The 19,968-nt window shown below is 41.3% G+C and overlaps 1 protein-coding gene across 2 annotated transcripts in view; it reads right to left on the reverse strand.

The window, feature by feature from the left end:
• LOC139757861 (RNA polymerase-associated protein RTF1 homolog) overlaps nucleotides 1-19,968 on the reverse strand; it is a 325,058-nt gene that overhangs the window by 160,552 nt on the left and 144,538 nt on the right. For both annotated transcript variants that reach the window (XM_071678765.1, XM_071678766.1), the window contains exon 7: nucleotides 13,366-13,499. In XM_071678765.1, the coding sequence (XP_071534866.1) occupies nucleotides 13,366-13,499 (134 nt within the window). The remainder of the gene's footprint in view (nucleotides 1-13,365; nucleotides 13,500-19,968) is intronic.

The raw sequence follows: 19,968 nt of genomic DNA on the forward strand, positions 1-19,968 counted from the left end.
GAAGGTCAGGTCATCAGACATAATTATTCAAAGGTCTTTCATATTATTCATCTGGTTCATGAGAGTGTCTGTGCCTATTTGGTATTCTGTGTTGTTTTTTGACTTCTTTATTTTCCTCATACCAGAGGAGTTGAAATTTATCTCCATTAAAAAGCATGTTTTTCTTAGATGTCCAGTTAAGGGTTTCATTTATAGTTCTTTGTAGCCTTTCAGCATCTTCTATTGATGAAATTTTCATACTTATTCTTGAATTATCTGCAAAGGATGATATGGAACTGTGGCTCATGTTTGCATTGGTCAGGTATAAGAATGATGAACAAGGGTGTAAATACTGTTCCTTTGGGGACTGAGCTTTTTGCCATGGAGGCACTGCATATGGCATGGTTTACAAAATGTTGTGATCTAATGGTTAAGAAGTTGCATGTACATCTTCCAATTTTTCCACCTATTCCCATCTTTAGTGTTTTATATGCTATGACACCACAGTCATATTTGTTGCATGCTTTTGCAAATTCTGTGTCAATCACATCAGCATTTTTTAAGTTTTCTATTGCTTCACAGTCAATGGTCAAGCAAATGAGACACGAAAAATCTTCCAACCCTAAAACCAGGTTTTCCTGGGTTATGAAACTTGTTCACATCCAAGAATTCAGTCAACTTGTCTCTTAGGACTCTTTCAAAGATATTAATGATATGCAGTGTTAATGCTATCAGTTGATAGTTTTCTGGATTGCTTTGCTTCCACTTTTGTGGAGTGAAGCGGTATGGGTCAGTGTAAGACTCTCAGGGATCTAGCTTTTTCTTCTTATGATACTTAATGCAAGTACTAGAGTTGACATGCATTTCTTTATGAAGACTGAGTTCCATGAGCCCAGTCATGGGGCTCAGTGTAAAGGCATGCTCTCAATGGCCCTCTCAAAATCTAGTGTCCAAAAAGTAATACCAGCTATGTATACACTTGAGGGATTACTGTTTATGAATTTATTTATTTATCTATTTTGCTTTGTCGCTGTCTCCCGCGTTTGCGAGGTAGCGCAAGGAAACAGACGAAAGAAATGGCCCAACCCACCCCCATACACATATATATACATACACGTCCACACACAAAAATATACATACTCATACATCTCAATGTATGCATATATATACACACACAGACACATACATATATACACATGCACACAATTCACACTGTCTGCCTTTATTCATTCCCATCGCCACCTCGCCACACATGGAATAACATACCCCTCCCCCCTCATGTGTGCGAGGTAGCGCTAGGAAAAGACAACAAAGGCCACATTCGTTCACACTCAGTCTCTAGCTGTCATGTAATAATGCCCGAAACCACAGCTCCCTTTCCACATCCAGGCCCCACACAACTTTCCATGGTTTACCCCAGACGCTTCACATGCCCTGATTCAATCCATTGACAGCACGTCTACCCCGGTATACCACATCGATCCAATTCACTCTATTCCTTGCCCGCCTTTCACCCTCCTGCATGTTCAGGCCCCGATCACTCAAAATCTTTTTCACTCCATCTTTCCACCTCCACTTTGGTCTCCCACTTCTCCTCGTTCCCTCCACCTCCGACACATATATCCTCTTGGTCAATCTTTCCTCACTCATTCTCTCCATGTGCCCAAACCATTTCAAAACACCCTCTTCTCCTCTCTCAACCAAACTCTTTTTATTTCCACACATCTCTCTTACCCTTACATTACTTACTCGATCAAACCACCTCACACCACATATTGTCCTCAAACATCTCATTTCCATCACATCCACCCTCCTGTGCACAACTCTATCCATAGCCCACGCCTCGCAACCATACAACATTGTTGGAACCATTATTCCTTCAAACATACCCATTTTTGCTTTCCGAGATAATCTTCTAGACTTCCACACATTCTTCAAGGCTCCCAGGATTTTTGCCCCCTCCCCCACCCTATGATTCACTTCCGCCTCCATGGTTCCATCCTCTGCCAGATCCACTCCCAGATATCTAAAACACTTTACTTCCTCCAGTTTTTCTCCATTCAAACTTACCTCCCAACTGACTTGACCCTCAACCCTACTGTACCTAATAACCTTGCTCTTATTCCCATTTACTCTTAACTTTCTTCTTTCACACACTTTACCAAACTCAGTCACCAGCTTCTGCAGTTTCTCACATGAATCAGGCACCAGCGCTGTATCATCAGCGAACAACAACTGACTCACTTCCCAAGCTCTCTCATCAACAGACTTCATACTTGCCCCTTTCAAAAACTCTTGCATTCACCTCCCTATCAGCCCCATCCATAAACAAATCAAACAACCATGGAGACATCACACACCCCTGCCACAAACCTACATTCACTGAAAATCAATCACTTTCCTCTCTTCCTACACGTACACAAGCCTTACATCCTCGATAAAAACTTTTCACTGCTTCTAACAACTTTCCTCCCACACCATATATTCTTAGTACCTTCCACAGAGCATCTCTATCAACTCTATCATATGCCTTCTCCAGATCCATAAATGCTACATACAAATCCATTTGCTTTTCTAAGTATTTCTCACATACATTCTTCAAAGCAAATACCTGATCCACACATCCTCTTCCACTTCTGAAACAACACTGCTCTTCCCCAATCTGATGCTCTGTACATATCTTCAATCAATACCCTCCCATATAATTTACCAGGAATACTCAACAAACTTATACCTCTGTAATTTGAGCACTCACTCTTATCCCCTTTGCCTTTGTACAATGGCACTATGCACGCATTCCGCCAATCCTCAGGCACCTCACCATGAATCATATATTATATTATTTTTTTTTATTATACTTTGTCGCTGTCTCCCGCGTTTGCGAGGTAGCGCAAGGAAACAGACGAAAGAAATGGCCCAACACCCCCCATACACATGTATATACATACGTCCACACACGCAAAAATACATACCTACACAGCTTTCCATGGTTTACCCCAGACGCTTCACATGCCTTGATTCAATCCACTGACAGCACGTCAACCCCGGTATACCACATCGCTCCAATTCACTCTATTCCTTGCCCTCCTTTCACCCTCCTGCATGTTCAGGCCCCGATCACACAAAATCTTTTTCACTCCATCTTTCCACCTCCAATTTGGTCTCCCTCTTCTCCTTGTTCCCTCCACCTCCGACACATATATCCTCTTGGTCAATCTTTCCTCACTCATCCTCTCCATATGCCCAAACCACTTCAAAACACCCTCTTCTGCTCTCTCAACCACGCTCTTTTTATTTCCACACATCTCTCTTACCCTTATGTTGCTCACTCGATCAAACCACCTCACACCACACATTGTCCTCAAACATCTCATTTCCAGCACATCCATCCTCCTGCGCACAACTCTATCCATAGCCCACGCCTTGCAACCATACAACATTGTTGGAACCACTATTCCTTCAAACATACCCATTTTTGCTTTCTGAGATAATGTTCTCGACTTCCACACATTCTTCAAGGCCCCCAGGATTTTCGCCCCCTTCCCCACCCTATGATCCATCTCCGCTTCCATGGTTCCATCCGCTGCCAGATCCACTCCCAGATATCTAAAACACTTCACTTCCTCCAGTTTTTCTCCATTCAAACTCACCTCCCAATTGACTTGACCCTCAACCCTACTGTACCTAATAACCTTGCTCTTATTCACATTTACTCTTAACTTTCTTCTTCCACACACTTTTCCAAACTCAGTCACCAGCTTCTGCAGTTTCTCACATGAATCAGCCACCAGCGCTGTATCATCAGCGAACAACAACTGACTCACTTCCCAAGCTCTCTCATCCCCAACAGACTTCATACTTGCCCCTCTTTCCAAAACTCTTGCATTCACCTCCCTAACAACCCCATCCATAAACAAATTAAACAACCATGGAGACATCACACACCCCTGCCGCAAACCTACATTCACTGAGAACCAATCACTTTCCTCTCTTCCTACACGTACACATGCCTTACATCCTCGATAAAAACTTTTCACTGCTTCTAACAACTTTCCTCCCACACCATATATTCTTAATACCTTCCACAGAGCATCTCTATCAACTCTATCATATGCCTTCTCCAGATCCATAAATGCTACATACAAATCCATTTGCTTTTCTAAGTATTTCTCACATACATTCTTCAAAGCAAACACCTGATCCACACATCCTCTACCACTTCTGAAACCACACTGCTCTTCCCCAATCTGATGCTCTGTACATGCCTTCACCCTCTCAATCAATACCCTCCCATATAATTTACCAGGAATACTCAACAAACTTATACCTCTGTAATTTGAGCACTCACTCTTATCCCCTTTGCCTTTGTACAATGGCACTATGCACGCATTCCGCCAATCCTCAGGCACCTCACCATGAGTCATACATACATTAAATAACCTTACCAACCAGTCAACAATACAGTCCCCCCCTTTTTTAATAAATTCCACTGCAATACCATCCAAACCTGCTGCCTTGCCGGCTTTCATCTTCCGCAAAGCTTTCACTACCTCTTCTCTGTTTACCAAATCATTTTCCCTAACCCTCTCACTTTGCACACCACCTCGACCAAAACACCCTATATCTGCCACTCTATCGTCAAACACATTCAACAAACCTTCAAAATACTCACTCCATCTCCTTCTCACATCACCACTACTTGTTATCACCTCCCCATTTGCGCCCTTCACTGAAGTTCCCATTTGCTCCCTTGTCTTACGCACTTTATTTACCTCCTTCCAGAACATCTTTTTATTCTCCCTAAAATTTAATGATACTCTCTCACCCCAACTCTCATTTGCCCTTTTTTTCACCTCTTGCACCTTTCTCTTGACCTCCTGTCTCTTTCTTTTATACATCTCCCACTCAATTGCATTTTTTCCCTGCAAAAATCATCCAAATGCCTCTCTCTTCTCTTTCACTAATACTCTTACTTCTTCATCCCACCACTCACTACCCTTTCTAATCAACCCACCTCCCACTCTTCTCATGCCACAAGCATCTTTTGCGCAATCCATCACTGATTCCCTAAATACATCCCATTCCTCCCCACACCCCTTACTTCCATTGTTCTCACCTTTTTCCATTCTGTACTCAGTCTCTCCTGGTACTTCCTCACACAGGTCTCCTTCTCAAGCTCACTTACTCTCACCACCCTCTTCACCCCAACATTCACTCTTCTTTTCTGAAAACCCATACAAATCTTCACCTTAGCCTCCACAAGATAATGATCAGACATCCCTCCAGTTGCACCTCTCAGCACATTAACATCCAAAAGTCTCTCTTTCGCACGCCTGTCAATTAACACGTAATCCAATAACGCTCTCTGGCCATCTCTCCTACTTACATAAGTATACTTATGTATATCTCGCTTTTTAAACCAGGTATTCCCAATCATCAGTCCTTTTTCAGCACATAAATCTACAAGCTCTTCACCATTTCCATTTACAACACTGAACACCCCATGTATACCAATTATTCCCTCAACTGCCACATTACTCACCTTTGCATTCAAATCACCCATCACTATAACCCGGTCTCGTGCATCAAAACCACTAACACACTCATTCAGCTGCTCCCAAAACACTTGCCTCTCTTGATCTTTCTTCTCATGCCCAGGTGCATATGCACCAATAATCACCCACCTCTCTCCATCAACTTTCAGTTTTACCCATATTAATCGAGAATTTACTTTCTTACACTCTATCACATACTCCCACAACTCCTGTTTCAGGAGTATTGCTACTCCTTCCCTTGCTCTTGTCCTCTCACTAACCCCTGACTTTACTCCCCAGACATTCCCAAACCACGCTTCCTCTTTACCCTTGAGTTTCGTTTCACTCAGAGCCAAAACATCCAGGTTCCTTTCCTCAAACATACTACCTATCTCTCCTTTTTTCACATCTTGGTTACATCCACACACATTTAGGCACCCCACTCTGAGCCTTCGAGGAGGATGAGCACTCCCCATGAATCATACATACATTAAATAACCTCACCAACCAGTCAACAATACAGTCACCCCCTATTTTAATAAATTCCACTGCAATACCATCCAAACCTGCTGCCTTGACAGCTTTCATCTTCCGCAAAGCTTTTACTACCTCTTTTCTGTTTACCAAATCATTTTCCCTAACCCTCTCACTTTGCACACCACCTCGACCAAAACACCCTATATCTGCCACTCTATCATCAAACACATTCAACAAACCTTCAAAATACTCACTCCACCTCCTTCTCACATCACCACTACTTGTTATCACCTCCCCATTGGCCCCCTTCGCTGAAGTTCCCATTTGCTCCCCTGTCTTACGCACTTTATTAACCTTCTTCCAGAACATCCAGAACATGTTTAGGAATAAGGTCATATATTCTTAACATTGTTTTTGGCTTCCTGAATACTTAATCATACAGCTTTTTAAGAATTTCATTAATCTCTTGGTAGTCATCTTCTTCAGTACTGAGTAAGCCAGTGGAGTTTTTGGTCCTGGATTTGCATTTTGCATATGAGTAAAAGTATTTTTGGGTTGTTTTCTATTTCATTTAACGTTATTTTTTCTCTTTCCTTGGGTATTTCATATATCTAATTTATGGTCCAAGTCTGATAATTCACTGATAGGTTTCCTTTCCGTTGCTGGGCTAGCTTTGGCTTCTTTAGAAAATTCAGAAAATTCCTTCACCCCCTGATGATCCTCTTGCTAATCCTATGCCCATACTTGAAGGGAATGGATCATACAAAATAGTGCTTCTTTCTCCGAACACGAGGCAGGCTTATGGTCCTAATGGCATCCATCCCTGTGTACTGAAAGAGCGTGCCTCTAGACTTGCACCTGTGCTTGCTCATGTGTTCTGTTTCTGTTTAAAAAACAAAACTTTTTCTTCTTCTTGGAAGCATGCACTGATATATCCCATCACTAAGATGGGTGACCACTCTGACCCCTCAAACTATCGTCCTATTGCTTTGACATCTACCATTTCCAAAGTCTTTGATTCCCTCCTCAACTTCCATATCCTTAAACACCTTGAAAATCACAATCCTCTCTCTGATCACCAGTAGGCTTCTATAAGGCAAGATCCATTGGTGATATTCTTTCCTATCTTACTAATGTCTGGTCATCATCCCTGAAAGATTTTGGGGAGTCATGTGTAGGTGCCCATGGCATATCTATGGCTTTTTACAGGGTGTGGCATCAGGGTCTCATCTCTAAGCACACCTCTTTTGGCTTCCCTCCCTCACTTTGCTCCTTGATATCTAGCTTCCTTTCTGGCGATGTATCTCTAGGGTTGTTAATGGATCAGCCTCCCCACTTTTCTCCATCAACAGCAGTGTCCATCAAGGTTCTGTTCTGTCTCCTACATTTTTCTCAGTTTTTTTAATGATGTCCTCTCCTCCACAAATAATCCATTGCACTCATATGCTGATGACTCAACAGTGCATTCATCCACATCCTTCAATTCTGCTCCATCTTCTCTCACTCAATCTGTATCTCATCTTGACAGCTTTCTCAATAATCTCAGACTTGGACAAGATATTTCAGTGGGGGAGACAAAATCTTGTTAAGTTTCATGCCTCCAGGGCCCAGTTTCAACCCATCTCTCTATCAAAAACTTTTTACAACTCTCATCTCGCCTCTGTTGGTTCAGTAATTCCACCTCAACTCAATGAACATACTTGGTTTTACTGTAACATCCCCTCCTTCTTGGAAACCCCATATTACAGAAATAGCTATGTCTGCCTCCAAGAAACTGGGAGTCCTGTTTAGGTGTTGAAACTTCTCTTCTGAACAGTTGCCCCATTCATACAAGGGATTGATTTGTCCTTGTATGGAGTACTACTTTCACATTTGGGGTGGTTCTAGCTCTGCTTCCATACTTGACAAAGTTGAGTTGAGGGCGAACTTGACCACCTTGCCCTACCACTTTCCCTCTTCTATAGGTATTACTTTGGTTTTTGCTCCAGAGAGCTGGCTGCTTGTGTGCCCACACCACTAACTAAACCATGCAATACTTGGCAAACTGCTGCATCACATGATTATTGTACGTCCGTCAGCAACTCAAAGGTGGGCTATTTCAATACCTGCTTATTTCCCTACATGTCAAAGCTTTGGAACTCTATACCTTCTCATGTCTTTCCCAACAGCTATGCCCTGGCACATTTCAAAAGACAGATTTTTCACTTCCTCAAAATTTGTAAATACTTTCCCTTGTTTTCTTGTTCCACTTTATAATTCTCTCTATATTTCAATTGAGGCCTAGCCTTGATGTGGACTTTTGTCCAAGAATGGAGACTTAAAAAAAAAAAAATCAGCAAATCCTCTTCAGCTCTCTCAAAAATACTATTTTTATTACTACTCCTGCCACTTACCCTTTCATTTCTTACTCAATCATTCCTCTGAAAAATTGTTTGGCAAATACTCAGAGAAACTAAGGATTTCTTATGTGACATTTTTCAATCAAGAGAAAGCATATGGTAAGGTTGATACATATGCTTTGCAGATTGGATAATAACTGTATGGTTTGGGAGAAAAACTATAAGAAGCAGTGAGGAGATTTTACCAAGAGGGTAAGGCATGTATGAGAATAAGTAGAGATAAGGGTAAGTGGTTCCAGGTAGAGGTTGGTCTACAGTATGGGTGTGGGATGTCACCAAGGTTGCTTAATGTGTATATGTGAATGCAAGGTTTAGAGCATATGGGTAGGTATGCATTCTGTCAGGAGCGGAGGGGCACTGACGGTGAGTAAGTTCCTGTCCTGTTTGCTGATGACATGTCAGTAATGGAAGATTCAAGTAAGAAACTGCAGTAGTTAGTTTCTGAGTTTGACAGCGTGTTAAAGAAGGTTGAAAACAAATGTCGATATAAGAAGGAGGTGATAACAAGTAGTGGTGATGTGAGGAGATGGAGTGAGCATTTTGAAGATTTGTCGAATGTGTTTGATGATAGAGTGGCAGATATAGGGTGTTTTGGTCGAGGTGTTGTGCAAAGTGAGAGGGTTAGGGAGAATGATTTGGTAAACAGAGAAGAGGTAATAAAAGCTTTGCAGAGGGTGAAGGCCGGCAAGGCAGTGGGTTTGGATGGTATTGCAGTGGAATTTATCAAAAAGGAGGTGACTGTATTGTTGACTGGTTGGTAAGGTTATTTAATGTATGTATGAGCCATGCTGAGGTCCCTGAGGACTGGCGGAATGCTTACATAGTGCCATTGTACAAAGGCAAAGGGGACAAGAGTGAGTGTTCAAATTACAGAGGTATAAGTTTGTTGAGTATTCCTGGGTAATCATATGGGAGGGTATTGATTGAGAGGGTGAAGGCATGTACAGAGCATCAGATTGAGGAAGAGCAGTGTGGTTTCAGAAGTGGTAGAGGATGTGTGGATCAGGTGTTTGCTTTGAAGAATGTATGTGAGAAATACTCAGAGAAGCAAATGGATTTGTATGTAGCATTTATGGATCTGGAGAAGGCATATGATAGAATTGATAGAGATGCTCTGTGGAAGGTATTAACAATATGTGGTGAGGGAGGTAAGTTGTTAGAAGCAGTGAAAAGTCTTTATCGAGGATGTAAGGCATGTGTACGTGTAGGAAGAGAGGAAAGTGATTGGTTCTCAGTGAATGATGGCTTGCAGCAGGGGTGTGTGATGTCCTCCATGGTTGTTAATTTGTTTATAGATGGGGTTGTTAGGAAGGTGAATGCAAGTTTTGGAAAGAGGGGCAAGTATGCAGTCTGTTGTGGATGAGAGAGCTTGAGAAGTGAGTCAGTTGTTGATCGCTGATGATACAGTGCTGGTGGCTGATTCGGGTGAGAAACTGCAGAAGCTGGTGACTGAGTTTAGTAAAGTATGTGAAAGAAGAAAGCTGAGAGTAAATGTGAATAAGAGCAAGGTTATTAGGTACAGTAGGGTTGAGGGTCAAGTCAACTGGGAGGTAAGTTTGAATGGAGAAAAACTGGAGAAGTGAAGTGTTTTAGATATCTGGGAAAGGATTTGGCAGTGGATGGAACCATGGAAGCGGAAATGATCATGGGGGGGGGGGAATTTTGGGGGGCGTTGAAGAATGTGTGGAAGTCAAGAAAGTTATCTTGGAAAGCAAAAATTGGTGTGTTTGAAGGAATAATGGTTCCAACAATGTTATATGGTTCCGAGGCGTGCGCTATAGACAGAGTTGTGCAGAGGAGGGAGGATGTGCAGGAAATGAGATGTTTGAGGACAATATGTGGTGTGAGGTGGTTTGATCATGTAAGTAATGAAAGGGTAAGGGAGGTGTGTGGTAATAAAAAGAATGTAGTTGAGAGAGGAGAAGAGGGTGTTTTGAAATGGTTTGGTCACATGGAGAGAATGAGTGAGGAAAGATTGACAAAGAGGATATATGTGTCGGAGATGGAGGGAACGAGGAGAAGTGGGAGACCAAATTAGAGGTGGAAAGATGGTGTGAAAAAGATTTTGAGTGATTGGGGCCTGAACATGTAGGAGGATGAAAGGCGTGCAAGGAATAGAGTGAACTGGGACAGTTTGGTATACCAGGGTCAACGTGCTGTCAGTGGATTTAATCAGGGCATGTGAAGCGTCTGGGGTAAACCATGGAAAGTTGTGTGGGGCCTGGATGTGGAAAGGGAGCTGTGGTTTCGGGCATTATTGCATGACAGCTAAAGACTGAGTGTGAACGAATGAGGCCTTTGTTGTCTTTTCCTAGCGCTACCTCGCACACATGAGGGAGGAGGGGGATGGTTTTCCATGTGTGGCGAGGTGGCGATGGGAATGAATAAAGGCAGACAGTGTGAATTGTGTGCATGGGTATATATGTATGTGTCTGTGTGTGTATATATATGTGTACATTGAGATGTACAGGTATGAATATTTGCGTGTGTGGATGTGTGTAGATACATGTGTTTGGGGGTGGGTTGGGCCATTTCTTTCGTCTGTTTCCTTGCGCTACCTCGCAAACGCGGGAGACAGCGACAAAGCAAAATAATAAATAAATAAATATGTGTGTGTGTGGACGAGTATGTATATACATGTGTATGTGGTAGGGTTGGGCCATTCTTTATTCTTTTTTCCTTGCGCTACCTCACTAACGCGGGAGACAGCGACAAAGTATAATTATTATCATATTTTTATATATATACCGTGCTTTACTTGAAAACTAATGTGATTATGAAAATACAAATAAATTATGTGCAAAACTGCAAAGTAATAACATGATGGCAGTATACCACCAATAATGTTGCAACTCTATAGTTCAACAAAAAAGTGAGGCCACTTAATGAACAAAAGGCTACCTTGAATCTCACTCTAACAACACCATCTAGTTGTGACATTCCTCCTACATCTCCCTAGAAATGGTCTACCAGGATAAGTCACTCAATGCATAGATGAAAATTTGGTGGCGAAATGGAAAACAGAAGATATTTAAAACTTGATGCCATAGCTGGTAAAATGGTATCCATAATTCTAAGCATGTAAACTCAAAACTGTGGTAGAAAAAACTGTGGTAGGCAAGGTTCCACCATTTTATCAGTCTGTAGATATTTTTCATCAATGTCAAATTCAAGTTCTTTCTCAATTATAATATAATCTAATACAGCTCTCTCTACTGAACTCCAGTGCACAGGAATTCAGCAGTTACAGAGACTCTTTTGCCAAGGTCACCCCTTTGAGAGCATTCCCAAAAGGAAGGGCATCAGAGACATAGATATACAGATAGCCCTGTTTGTTGGATAATTAAGATCAAATAAGTCTTACAGAATTTCACACTGAAACTGGCCGCAGGTTAACACTATAATTTCAGTAAGGTAACTGAACATTTGGTAACACTGGCTAGCTCTGATTCAGGGCATTTGTTTGAGATTATAATGATTTCTGGCAACTTTTCTTTACCTATAACACATTCATCCAATCTAAACTTAGGTATAAAACAGAGACTGCAAAAATCTGTCATAACCTATTGGTTCCCAGCACATAAATCTGCATCATGGTCTATCCAGGGGTTATAAGAAAATGAGTCAAAGAAATACTTTTACAGTATGAGTCATGGATGAATGTAACAATGAATTAGGAAACAATATATGCATACAGTATACAAAAGTTTGAAAAGTTGTATGACAACAGAGATTGTTCAAGAGATAAGATAGGGCCCAATAAAAGTAAAACTCCCTCCCTATACAGTTCTAATAGGAATCTAAAAATTGGTAATTACGTAAAGGGGCATGACCTGATCACAACATTAAGTTTGTCTTATGCAAGCATGATGATAAAAAGAGCGAGCAATTCTTCAGAAAATACAAGGACATTACAACAAAAAGCCATTAAATGAAACTACAAGAAACATGTTACAAAAGAATTAAAGTGCAATCAAAGTTCAAGAGCAGCAGATGAATAGAATAAACTGAGTTATAAGTTTGTGAATTCACACAGCATAAGTCTAAGAAGTTGTATGACTGAAAACGAACTTCAGGAGATGGGGCCCCAAGAGTCTAGAAATCCCTCCCCATAAAGTACAAATAGGCAATCATATATCCCTAGTTCTTCAAACTGTAGAACTTCCTCCACACACAATATAAATAGATAATTTTACACATCCCTAATCATTCAAATGTAGAATTCCCTCCCCATACATTACATATACATATCCCTTGTCCTTCAAAATATTTATCTTGCTGATAATCCACATCAATCCTATCAATTCCATGCAATGTTTATCTTCCTGATATCCCATATCAAACCTATTCATTCCATAAACATTTATACTTCCTTTAACTTATACATGAGAAAAATGTTATCTCATATATACATGAATATACATACAGATGCTCCCTGACTTACAATGGTTCAACTCATGATTTTTCACTTATGATTTTGCAATTTGACTATGGTACAATATTCATCACTTTAATATAAATAAGGCTTTGTATTAGAAGATTACATCCAACTGTGGGCTGATATAAGTGTTCTGAGAAAGTTTAAAGTAGGCTAGACTAAGTTATGATGTTTGGTAGGTCAGATGTACAGTATTAAATGCATTTTCAACTTATATTTTCAACTTACAATGGGTTTATTGGAACATAACCCCAACATAAGTTGAGGAGCACCTGTATAGTAATAAAATAAGAGTATTCTTAAAACTGTAAAACTGATCTCATTGAATGAGCTGAAATATAATGCTCATTATTCAACTCATTTCTCTCTGCCCTCTTTCCTCATCTTTTACTTGGTTCTGAAGTTAAGACATCATTTACTGTCTGTAAAGATATCATCTCTCTGTACGATCACTCCATCTCATCTTACTATCCTTATGCTCTGTAATAAATTTATAATAAAACTCTCTGACAAAATGAAAAAACCATTAGGGCCTTACCTGCCAGAGTCACTATCACTGTCAGATGATGAGGATGAAGATGAAGAAGATGAGCGTCGTTTGGCTGACTTCTCAGATTTTGTTGATTTATCACTCTCAGATCCACTGTCATCTGAACTGAACACATCTGATGCCTAAAAAATTACTTTATAATGATAATGTTTCCTTAAGTAATGCATAAAATATAACATCTCATGATCAACACATATTCCTAGAGACACTAATACTCTCACCCTTTGCAGTGTTTTGGGCCATTAAAGAGATGTAGCTACACTTCAGAATATATACGACATTTATTAAAAGTAAGGGGCCACACGTCACAAGATAAGCAACTTTACTATGGTCACAATGGCTGCCATGAAGTTGCATAAAATATCATGCCTATCAAAGTGATAAATCTATGAAACAATTATCAAAAGCTGTACAGAATGAACTTGGATATATATATCACATGAGGAAGCAGCTATCTCAAAATGAGCTTTTAGTGAGTACCACTGGTCAATGACCCTTTTAACACTACTGCCTCTACACGTTGGCTTGCCAGAGGCAATAGTGTTAAAAGGGGATAGGGGTGCTGGAAACCCTCTCCTCCTCGTATTCTAATTTCTAAAAGTAAATTTCTAAAGGTAAATTATATGGGAGGGTATTGATTGAGAGGGTGAAGGCATGTACAGAGCATCAGATTGGGGAAGAGCAGTGTGGTTTCAGAAGTGGTAGAGGATGTGTGGATCAGGTGTTTGCTTTGAAGAATGTATGTGAGAAATACTTAGAAAAGCAAATGGATTTGTATGTAGCATTTATGGATCTGGAGAAGGCATATGATAGAGTTGATAGAGATGCTCTGTGGAAGGTATTAAGAATATATGGTGTGGGAGGCAAGTTGTTAGAAGCAGTGAAAAGTTTTTATCGAGGATGTAAGGCATGTGTACGTGTAGGAAGAGAGGAAAGTGATTGGTTCTCAGTGAATGTAGGTTTGCGGCAGGGGTGTGTGATGTCTCCATGGTTGTTTAATTTGTTTATGGATGGGGTTGTAAGGGAGGTAAATGCAAGAGTTTTGGAAAGAGGGGCAAGTATGAAGTCTGTTGGGGATGAGAGAGCTTGGGAAGTGAGTCAGTTGTTGTTCGCTGATGATACAGCGCTGGTGGCTGATTCATGTGAGAAACTGCAGAAGCTGGTGACTGAGTTTGGTAAAGTGTGTGGAAGAAGAAAGTTAAGAGTAAATGAGAATAAGAGCAAGGTTATTAGGTACAGTAGGGTTGAGGGTCAAGTCAATTGGGAGGTGAGTTTGAATGGAGAAAAACTGGAGGAAGTGAAGTGTTTTAGATATCTGGGAGTGGATCTGGCAGCGGATGGAACCATGGAAGCGGAAGTGGATCATAGGGTGGGGGAGGGGGCGAAAATTCTGGGAGCCTTGAAGAATGTGTGGAAGTCAAGAACATTATCTCGGAAAGCAAAACTGGGTATGTTTGAAGGAATAGTGGTTCCAACAATGTTGTATGGTTGCAAGGCGTGGGCCATATATGGATAGAGTTGTGCGCAGGAGGATGGATGTGCTGGAAATGAGATGTTTGAGGACAATGTGTGGTGTGAGGTGGTTTGATCGAGTGAGTAACGTAAGGGTAAGAGAGATGTGTGGAAATAAAAAGAGCGTGGTTGAGAGAGCAGAAGAGGGTGTTTTGAAGTGGTTTGGGCACATGGAGAGAATGAGTGAGGAAAGATTGACCAAGAGGATATGTGTCGGAGGTGGAGGGAATGAGGAGAAGAGGGAGACCAAATTGGAGGTGGAAAGATGGAGTGAAAAAGATTTTGTGTGATCGGAGCCTGAACATGCAGGAGGGTGAAAGGAGGGCAAGGAATAGAGTGAACTGGAGCGATGTGGTATACCGGGGTTGATGTGCTGTCAGTGGATTGAATCAAGGCATGTGAAGCGTCTGGGGTAAACCATGGAAAGCTGTGTAGGTATGTATATTTGCGTGTGTGGACGTATGTATATACATGTGTATGGGGGGGGTTGGGCCATTTCTTTTGTCTGTTTCCTTGCGCTACCTTGCAAACGCGGGAGACAGCGACAAAGTATAATAAAAAAAAATAAAAAAAGTTTTGAAAAGAAGGATCCAAGCAAGGAGCGCTCATCCCCATGAACTTGTGTAGATGTAATCTTAGGAAGAAGGAAGAGATAGGTAGTATGTATGAAGGGAGTAACTTGGATGTTCTAACTCTGAGTGAAAATACAGCTAAAGGGGAAGGGAGTAAAATGGCTCGGAACTGTCACTAAGACAGTGGTTACCATGACATCAAGAATTAAGGAAAGGGTAGCAATGTTGCTGAAAGGAATGTTGTGGGAATGTGTGAAAGACTGTAAGGAAGTCAAAATACATCAATGTGGATAAAACTGAGGTGGATTACAAAAGGTGGGAGATTGTTAGTGCTTATGAACCTGGAAACAAGAGGACCAAGGAAAAGTGGTGAATGTTTTAATGGGAACTGTATTAACTGTGTCAGCAGTTTTGATGCAAAGGATTGAGTATCAATGATACGTGATTTGAATACAAAAGTGGGTTAGTGGCACTTGAGGGTATAAGTGAGGGCCACGTAGTAACCAGTATTGTGAACAAAAATAGTGAACAGCGTTTGGAGTCGTGCTGAAAAAGGCCTGGTGATTAAGTATACCTGGTTCAAAAAGAAAAACACACCTAAGTATACACAGATGAGTACAGGTGATGGAAAGAAGGCATTAATAAATTATATTCTAACTTACAGGCATACAAAGCAGACACTCGTTGAAGTCTAAAAGCTGAGAGGGGCACATGGCGAGATATCTGATTATTACTTGGTGAAGGAAGTAGGAGATAGGGAAAGGGGAGAAAGAATACTTCCCACGCATTCCTCACGTGTCGTAGAAGGCAACTAAAGGGGACAGGAGCAGGAGGTTGGAAACCCTCCCCTCCTTGTATTTTAACTTTCTAAACAAGGAAAAAGAAGGAGTCACGCAGGGAGTGCTCATCCTCCTCGAAACCTCAGATTGGTGTGTCTAAATGTTTGTGGATGTAACCAAGATGAGAAAAAAGGAGAGATAGGTAGTATGTTTAAGGAAAGGAACCTGGCTGTTTTGGCTCTGAGTGAAATGAAGCTCAAGGTTAAAGGGGAAGAGCAGTTTGGGAATGCCTTGGGAGTAAAGTCAGGGGTTAGTGACAGGACAAGAGCAAGGGAAGGAGTAGCACTACTCCTGAAACAGGAGAGGTGGGAGTTTGTGATAGAGTGTAAGAAAGTAAACTCAACTCTAGATTGATATGGGAAAAACTGAAAGAGGATGGAGAGAGATGGGTGATTATTGGTGCATATGCACCTGGGCATGAGAAGAAAGATCATGAGAGGCAAGGGTTTTGGGAGCAGCTGAGTGAGTGTGTTAGTAGTTTTGATGCACGAGACCAGGTTATAGTGATGGATGATTTGAATGCAAAGGTGAGTAATGTGGCAGTTGAGGGAATATCTGGTATGCATGGGGTGTTCAGTGTTGTAAATGGAAATGGTGAAGAGCTTGTAGATTTATGTGCGGAAAAAGGACTGGTGATTGGGAATACCTGGTTTAAAAAGAGAGATATACATAAGAGTACGTATGTAAGTAGGAGAGATGGCCAGAGAGCGATATTGGATTACATATCAATTGATAGGCGAGCGAAAAAGAGACTTTTGGATGTTAATGTGCTGAGAGGTGCAACTGGAGGGATGTCTGATCATTATCTTGTGGAGGCGAAGGTGAAGATTTGTAGAGGTTTTAAGAAAAGAAGAGAGAATATTGGGTTGAAGAGAGTGGTGAGAGTAAGTGAGCTTGGGAAGGAGACTTGTGTGAGGAAGTACCAGGAGAGAATAAGTACAGAATGGAAAAAGGTGAGAACTAAGGATGTAAGGAAGTGGGGGAGGAATAGGATATATTTATGGAAGCAGTGATGGCTTGTGCAAAAGATTCTTGTGGCATGAGAAGCGTGGGAGGTGGGCAGAGTAGAAAGGGTAGTGAGTGGTGGAATGAAGAAGTAAGATTATTAGCGAAAGAGAAGAGAGAGGCATTTGGACGATTTTTGCAGGGAAATAATGGAAATAACTGGGAGACGTATAACAGAAAGCAGCACAAGGTCAAGAGAAACATGCAAGAGATGAAAAAGAGAGCAAATGAGAGTTGGGGTGAGAGGGTATCATTAAATCTTAGGGAGAATAAAAAGATGTTTTGGAAGGAGGTAAATAAAGTGCGTAAGACAAAGGAACAAATTGGAACTTCAGTGATGGGGGCTAACGAGGAGGTGATAAAAATTAGTGGTGATGTGAGAAGGAGATGGAATAAGTATTTTGAAGGTTTGTTGAATATGTTTGATGACAGAGTGGCAGATATAGGGTGGTTTGGTCGAGGTGGTATGTATGACTCATGGTGTGGTGCCTAAGGATTAGTGGAATCTTTGCATAGTGCCATTGTACAAAAGCAAAGGGAATCAAAGTGAGTACTCAAATTACAGAGGTATAAGTTGGTTGAGTATTCCTGGGAAATTATATGGGAGGGTATTGAGTAAGAGGGTGAAGGCATGTACAGAGCATCAGACTGGGGAAGAGCTGTGTGGTTTCAGAAGTGGTAGAGGATGTGTGGATCAGGTGTCTGCTTTGAAGAATGTATGTGAGAAATATTTAGAAAAGCAAATGGATTTGTATGTAGCATTTATGGATCTGGAGAAGGCATATGACAGAGTTGATAGAGATGCTCTGTGGAAGGTATTAAGAATATCTGGTATGGGAGGCAAGTTGTTAGAAGCAGTGAAAAGTTTTTAATGAGGATGTAAGGCATGAGCACATGTAGGAAGAGAGGAAAGTGATTGGTTCTCAGTGAACGTAGGTTTGCGGCAGGGGTCGTGATGTCTCCATGGTTGTTCAATTTGGTTATGGATGGGGTTGTTTGGGAGGTGAATGCAAGAGTTGTGGAAAGAGGGGCAAGTATGCAGTCTGTTGTGGATGAGAGAGCTTGAGAAGTGAGTCAGTTGTTGTTTGCTGATGATACAGTGCTGGTGGCTGATTCATGTGAGAAACTGCAGAAGCTGGTGACTGAGTTTGGTAAAGTGTGTGAAACAAGAAAGTTGAGAGTAAATGTGAATAAGAGCAAGGTTATTAGGTACAGCAGGGTTGAGGGACAAGTCAACTGGGAGGCAAGTTTGAATGGAGAAAGACTGGAGGAAGTGAAGTGTTTTAGATATCTGGGAGTGGATTTGGCAGCAGATGGAACCATGGAAGCGGAAGTGAATCATATGGTGGGGGAGGGGACGAAAGTTTTGGGAGCGTTGAAAATTGTGTGGAAGTCGAGAACGTTATCTTGGAAAGCAAAAAATAGTTATGTTTGAAGGAACAGTGGTTCCAACAATGTTATACGGTTGCGAGGTGTGGGCTATAGATAGAGTTGTGCGCAGGAGGGTGGATGTGCTGGAAATGAGATGTATGAGGACAATATGTGGTGTGAGGTGGTTTGATTGAGTAAGTTACAAAAGGGTAAGAGAGATGTGTGGTAATAAAAAGAGTGTGGTTGAGAGAGCAGAAGAGGGTGTGTTGAAATGGTTTGGTCACATGGAGAGAATGAGTGAGGAAAGATTGACCAAGAGGATATATATGTCAGAGGTGGAGGAAATGAGGAGAAATGGGAGACCAAATTGGAGGTGGAAAGATGGAGTGAAAAAGATTTTGAGTGTTCATGGCCTGAACATGGAGGGTGAAAGGCATGCAAGGTATAGAGTGAATTGGAACGATGTGGTATACTGGGGTCGACGTGCTGTCAATGGATTGAACCAGGGCATGTGAAGCATCTGGGATAAACCATGAAAAGTTCTGTGGGGCCTGTATATGGAAAGGGAGCTGTGTTTTTGGTGCATTATACATGAAGGCTAGAGACTGACTGTGAACAAATGTGGCCTTTGTTTTTTCCGAGTGCTACCTCTCGCACATGCGGGGAGAGGGGGTTGTCATTTCATGTGTGACAGTGTGGCGACAGGAATGAATAAGGGCAGTCAGTATGAATTATCTACATATGTATATATGTATATGTCTGTGTGTGTATATATATGTATACGTTGAGATGTATAGGTATGTATATGTGCGTATGTGTACGTGTATGTATATACATGTGTATGTGTGTGGGTTAGGTCATTCTTTCATCTGTTTCCTTGTGCTACCTCGCTAACGAGGGAGACAGCAACAAAGTATAATAAATAAAATATATTCATTCATTTATTTTCCTTTGTCGCTGTCTCCGCGTTAGCAAGGTAGCGCAAGGAAACAGACGAAAGAATGGCCCAACCCACAAACATACAAAGGTATATGCATATAAGTCCACACATGCACATATACATACCTATACATCTCAACATATCCATATATATACACACACACAGACATATACATGTACACATGTACATAATTCATACTGTCTACCTTTATTCATTCCCATCGCCACCTCACTACACATGATATAACAACTACCTCCCCCCTCATGTGTGTGAGGTAGCACTAGGAAAAGACAACAAAGGCCACATTCGTTCACACTCAGTCTCTAGCCTTCATGTAATAATGCACCGAAAC

Source organism: Panulirus ornatus, chromosome 28, assembly GCF_036320965.1.
Source record: "Panulirus ornatus isolate Po-2019 chromosome 28, ASM3632096v1, whole genome shotgun sequence".
Lineage (NCBI taxonomy): Eukaryota > Metazoa > Arthropoda > Malacostraca > Decapoda > Palinuridae > Panulirus > Panulirus ornatus.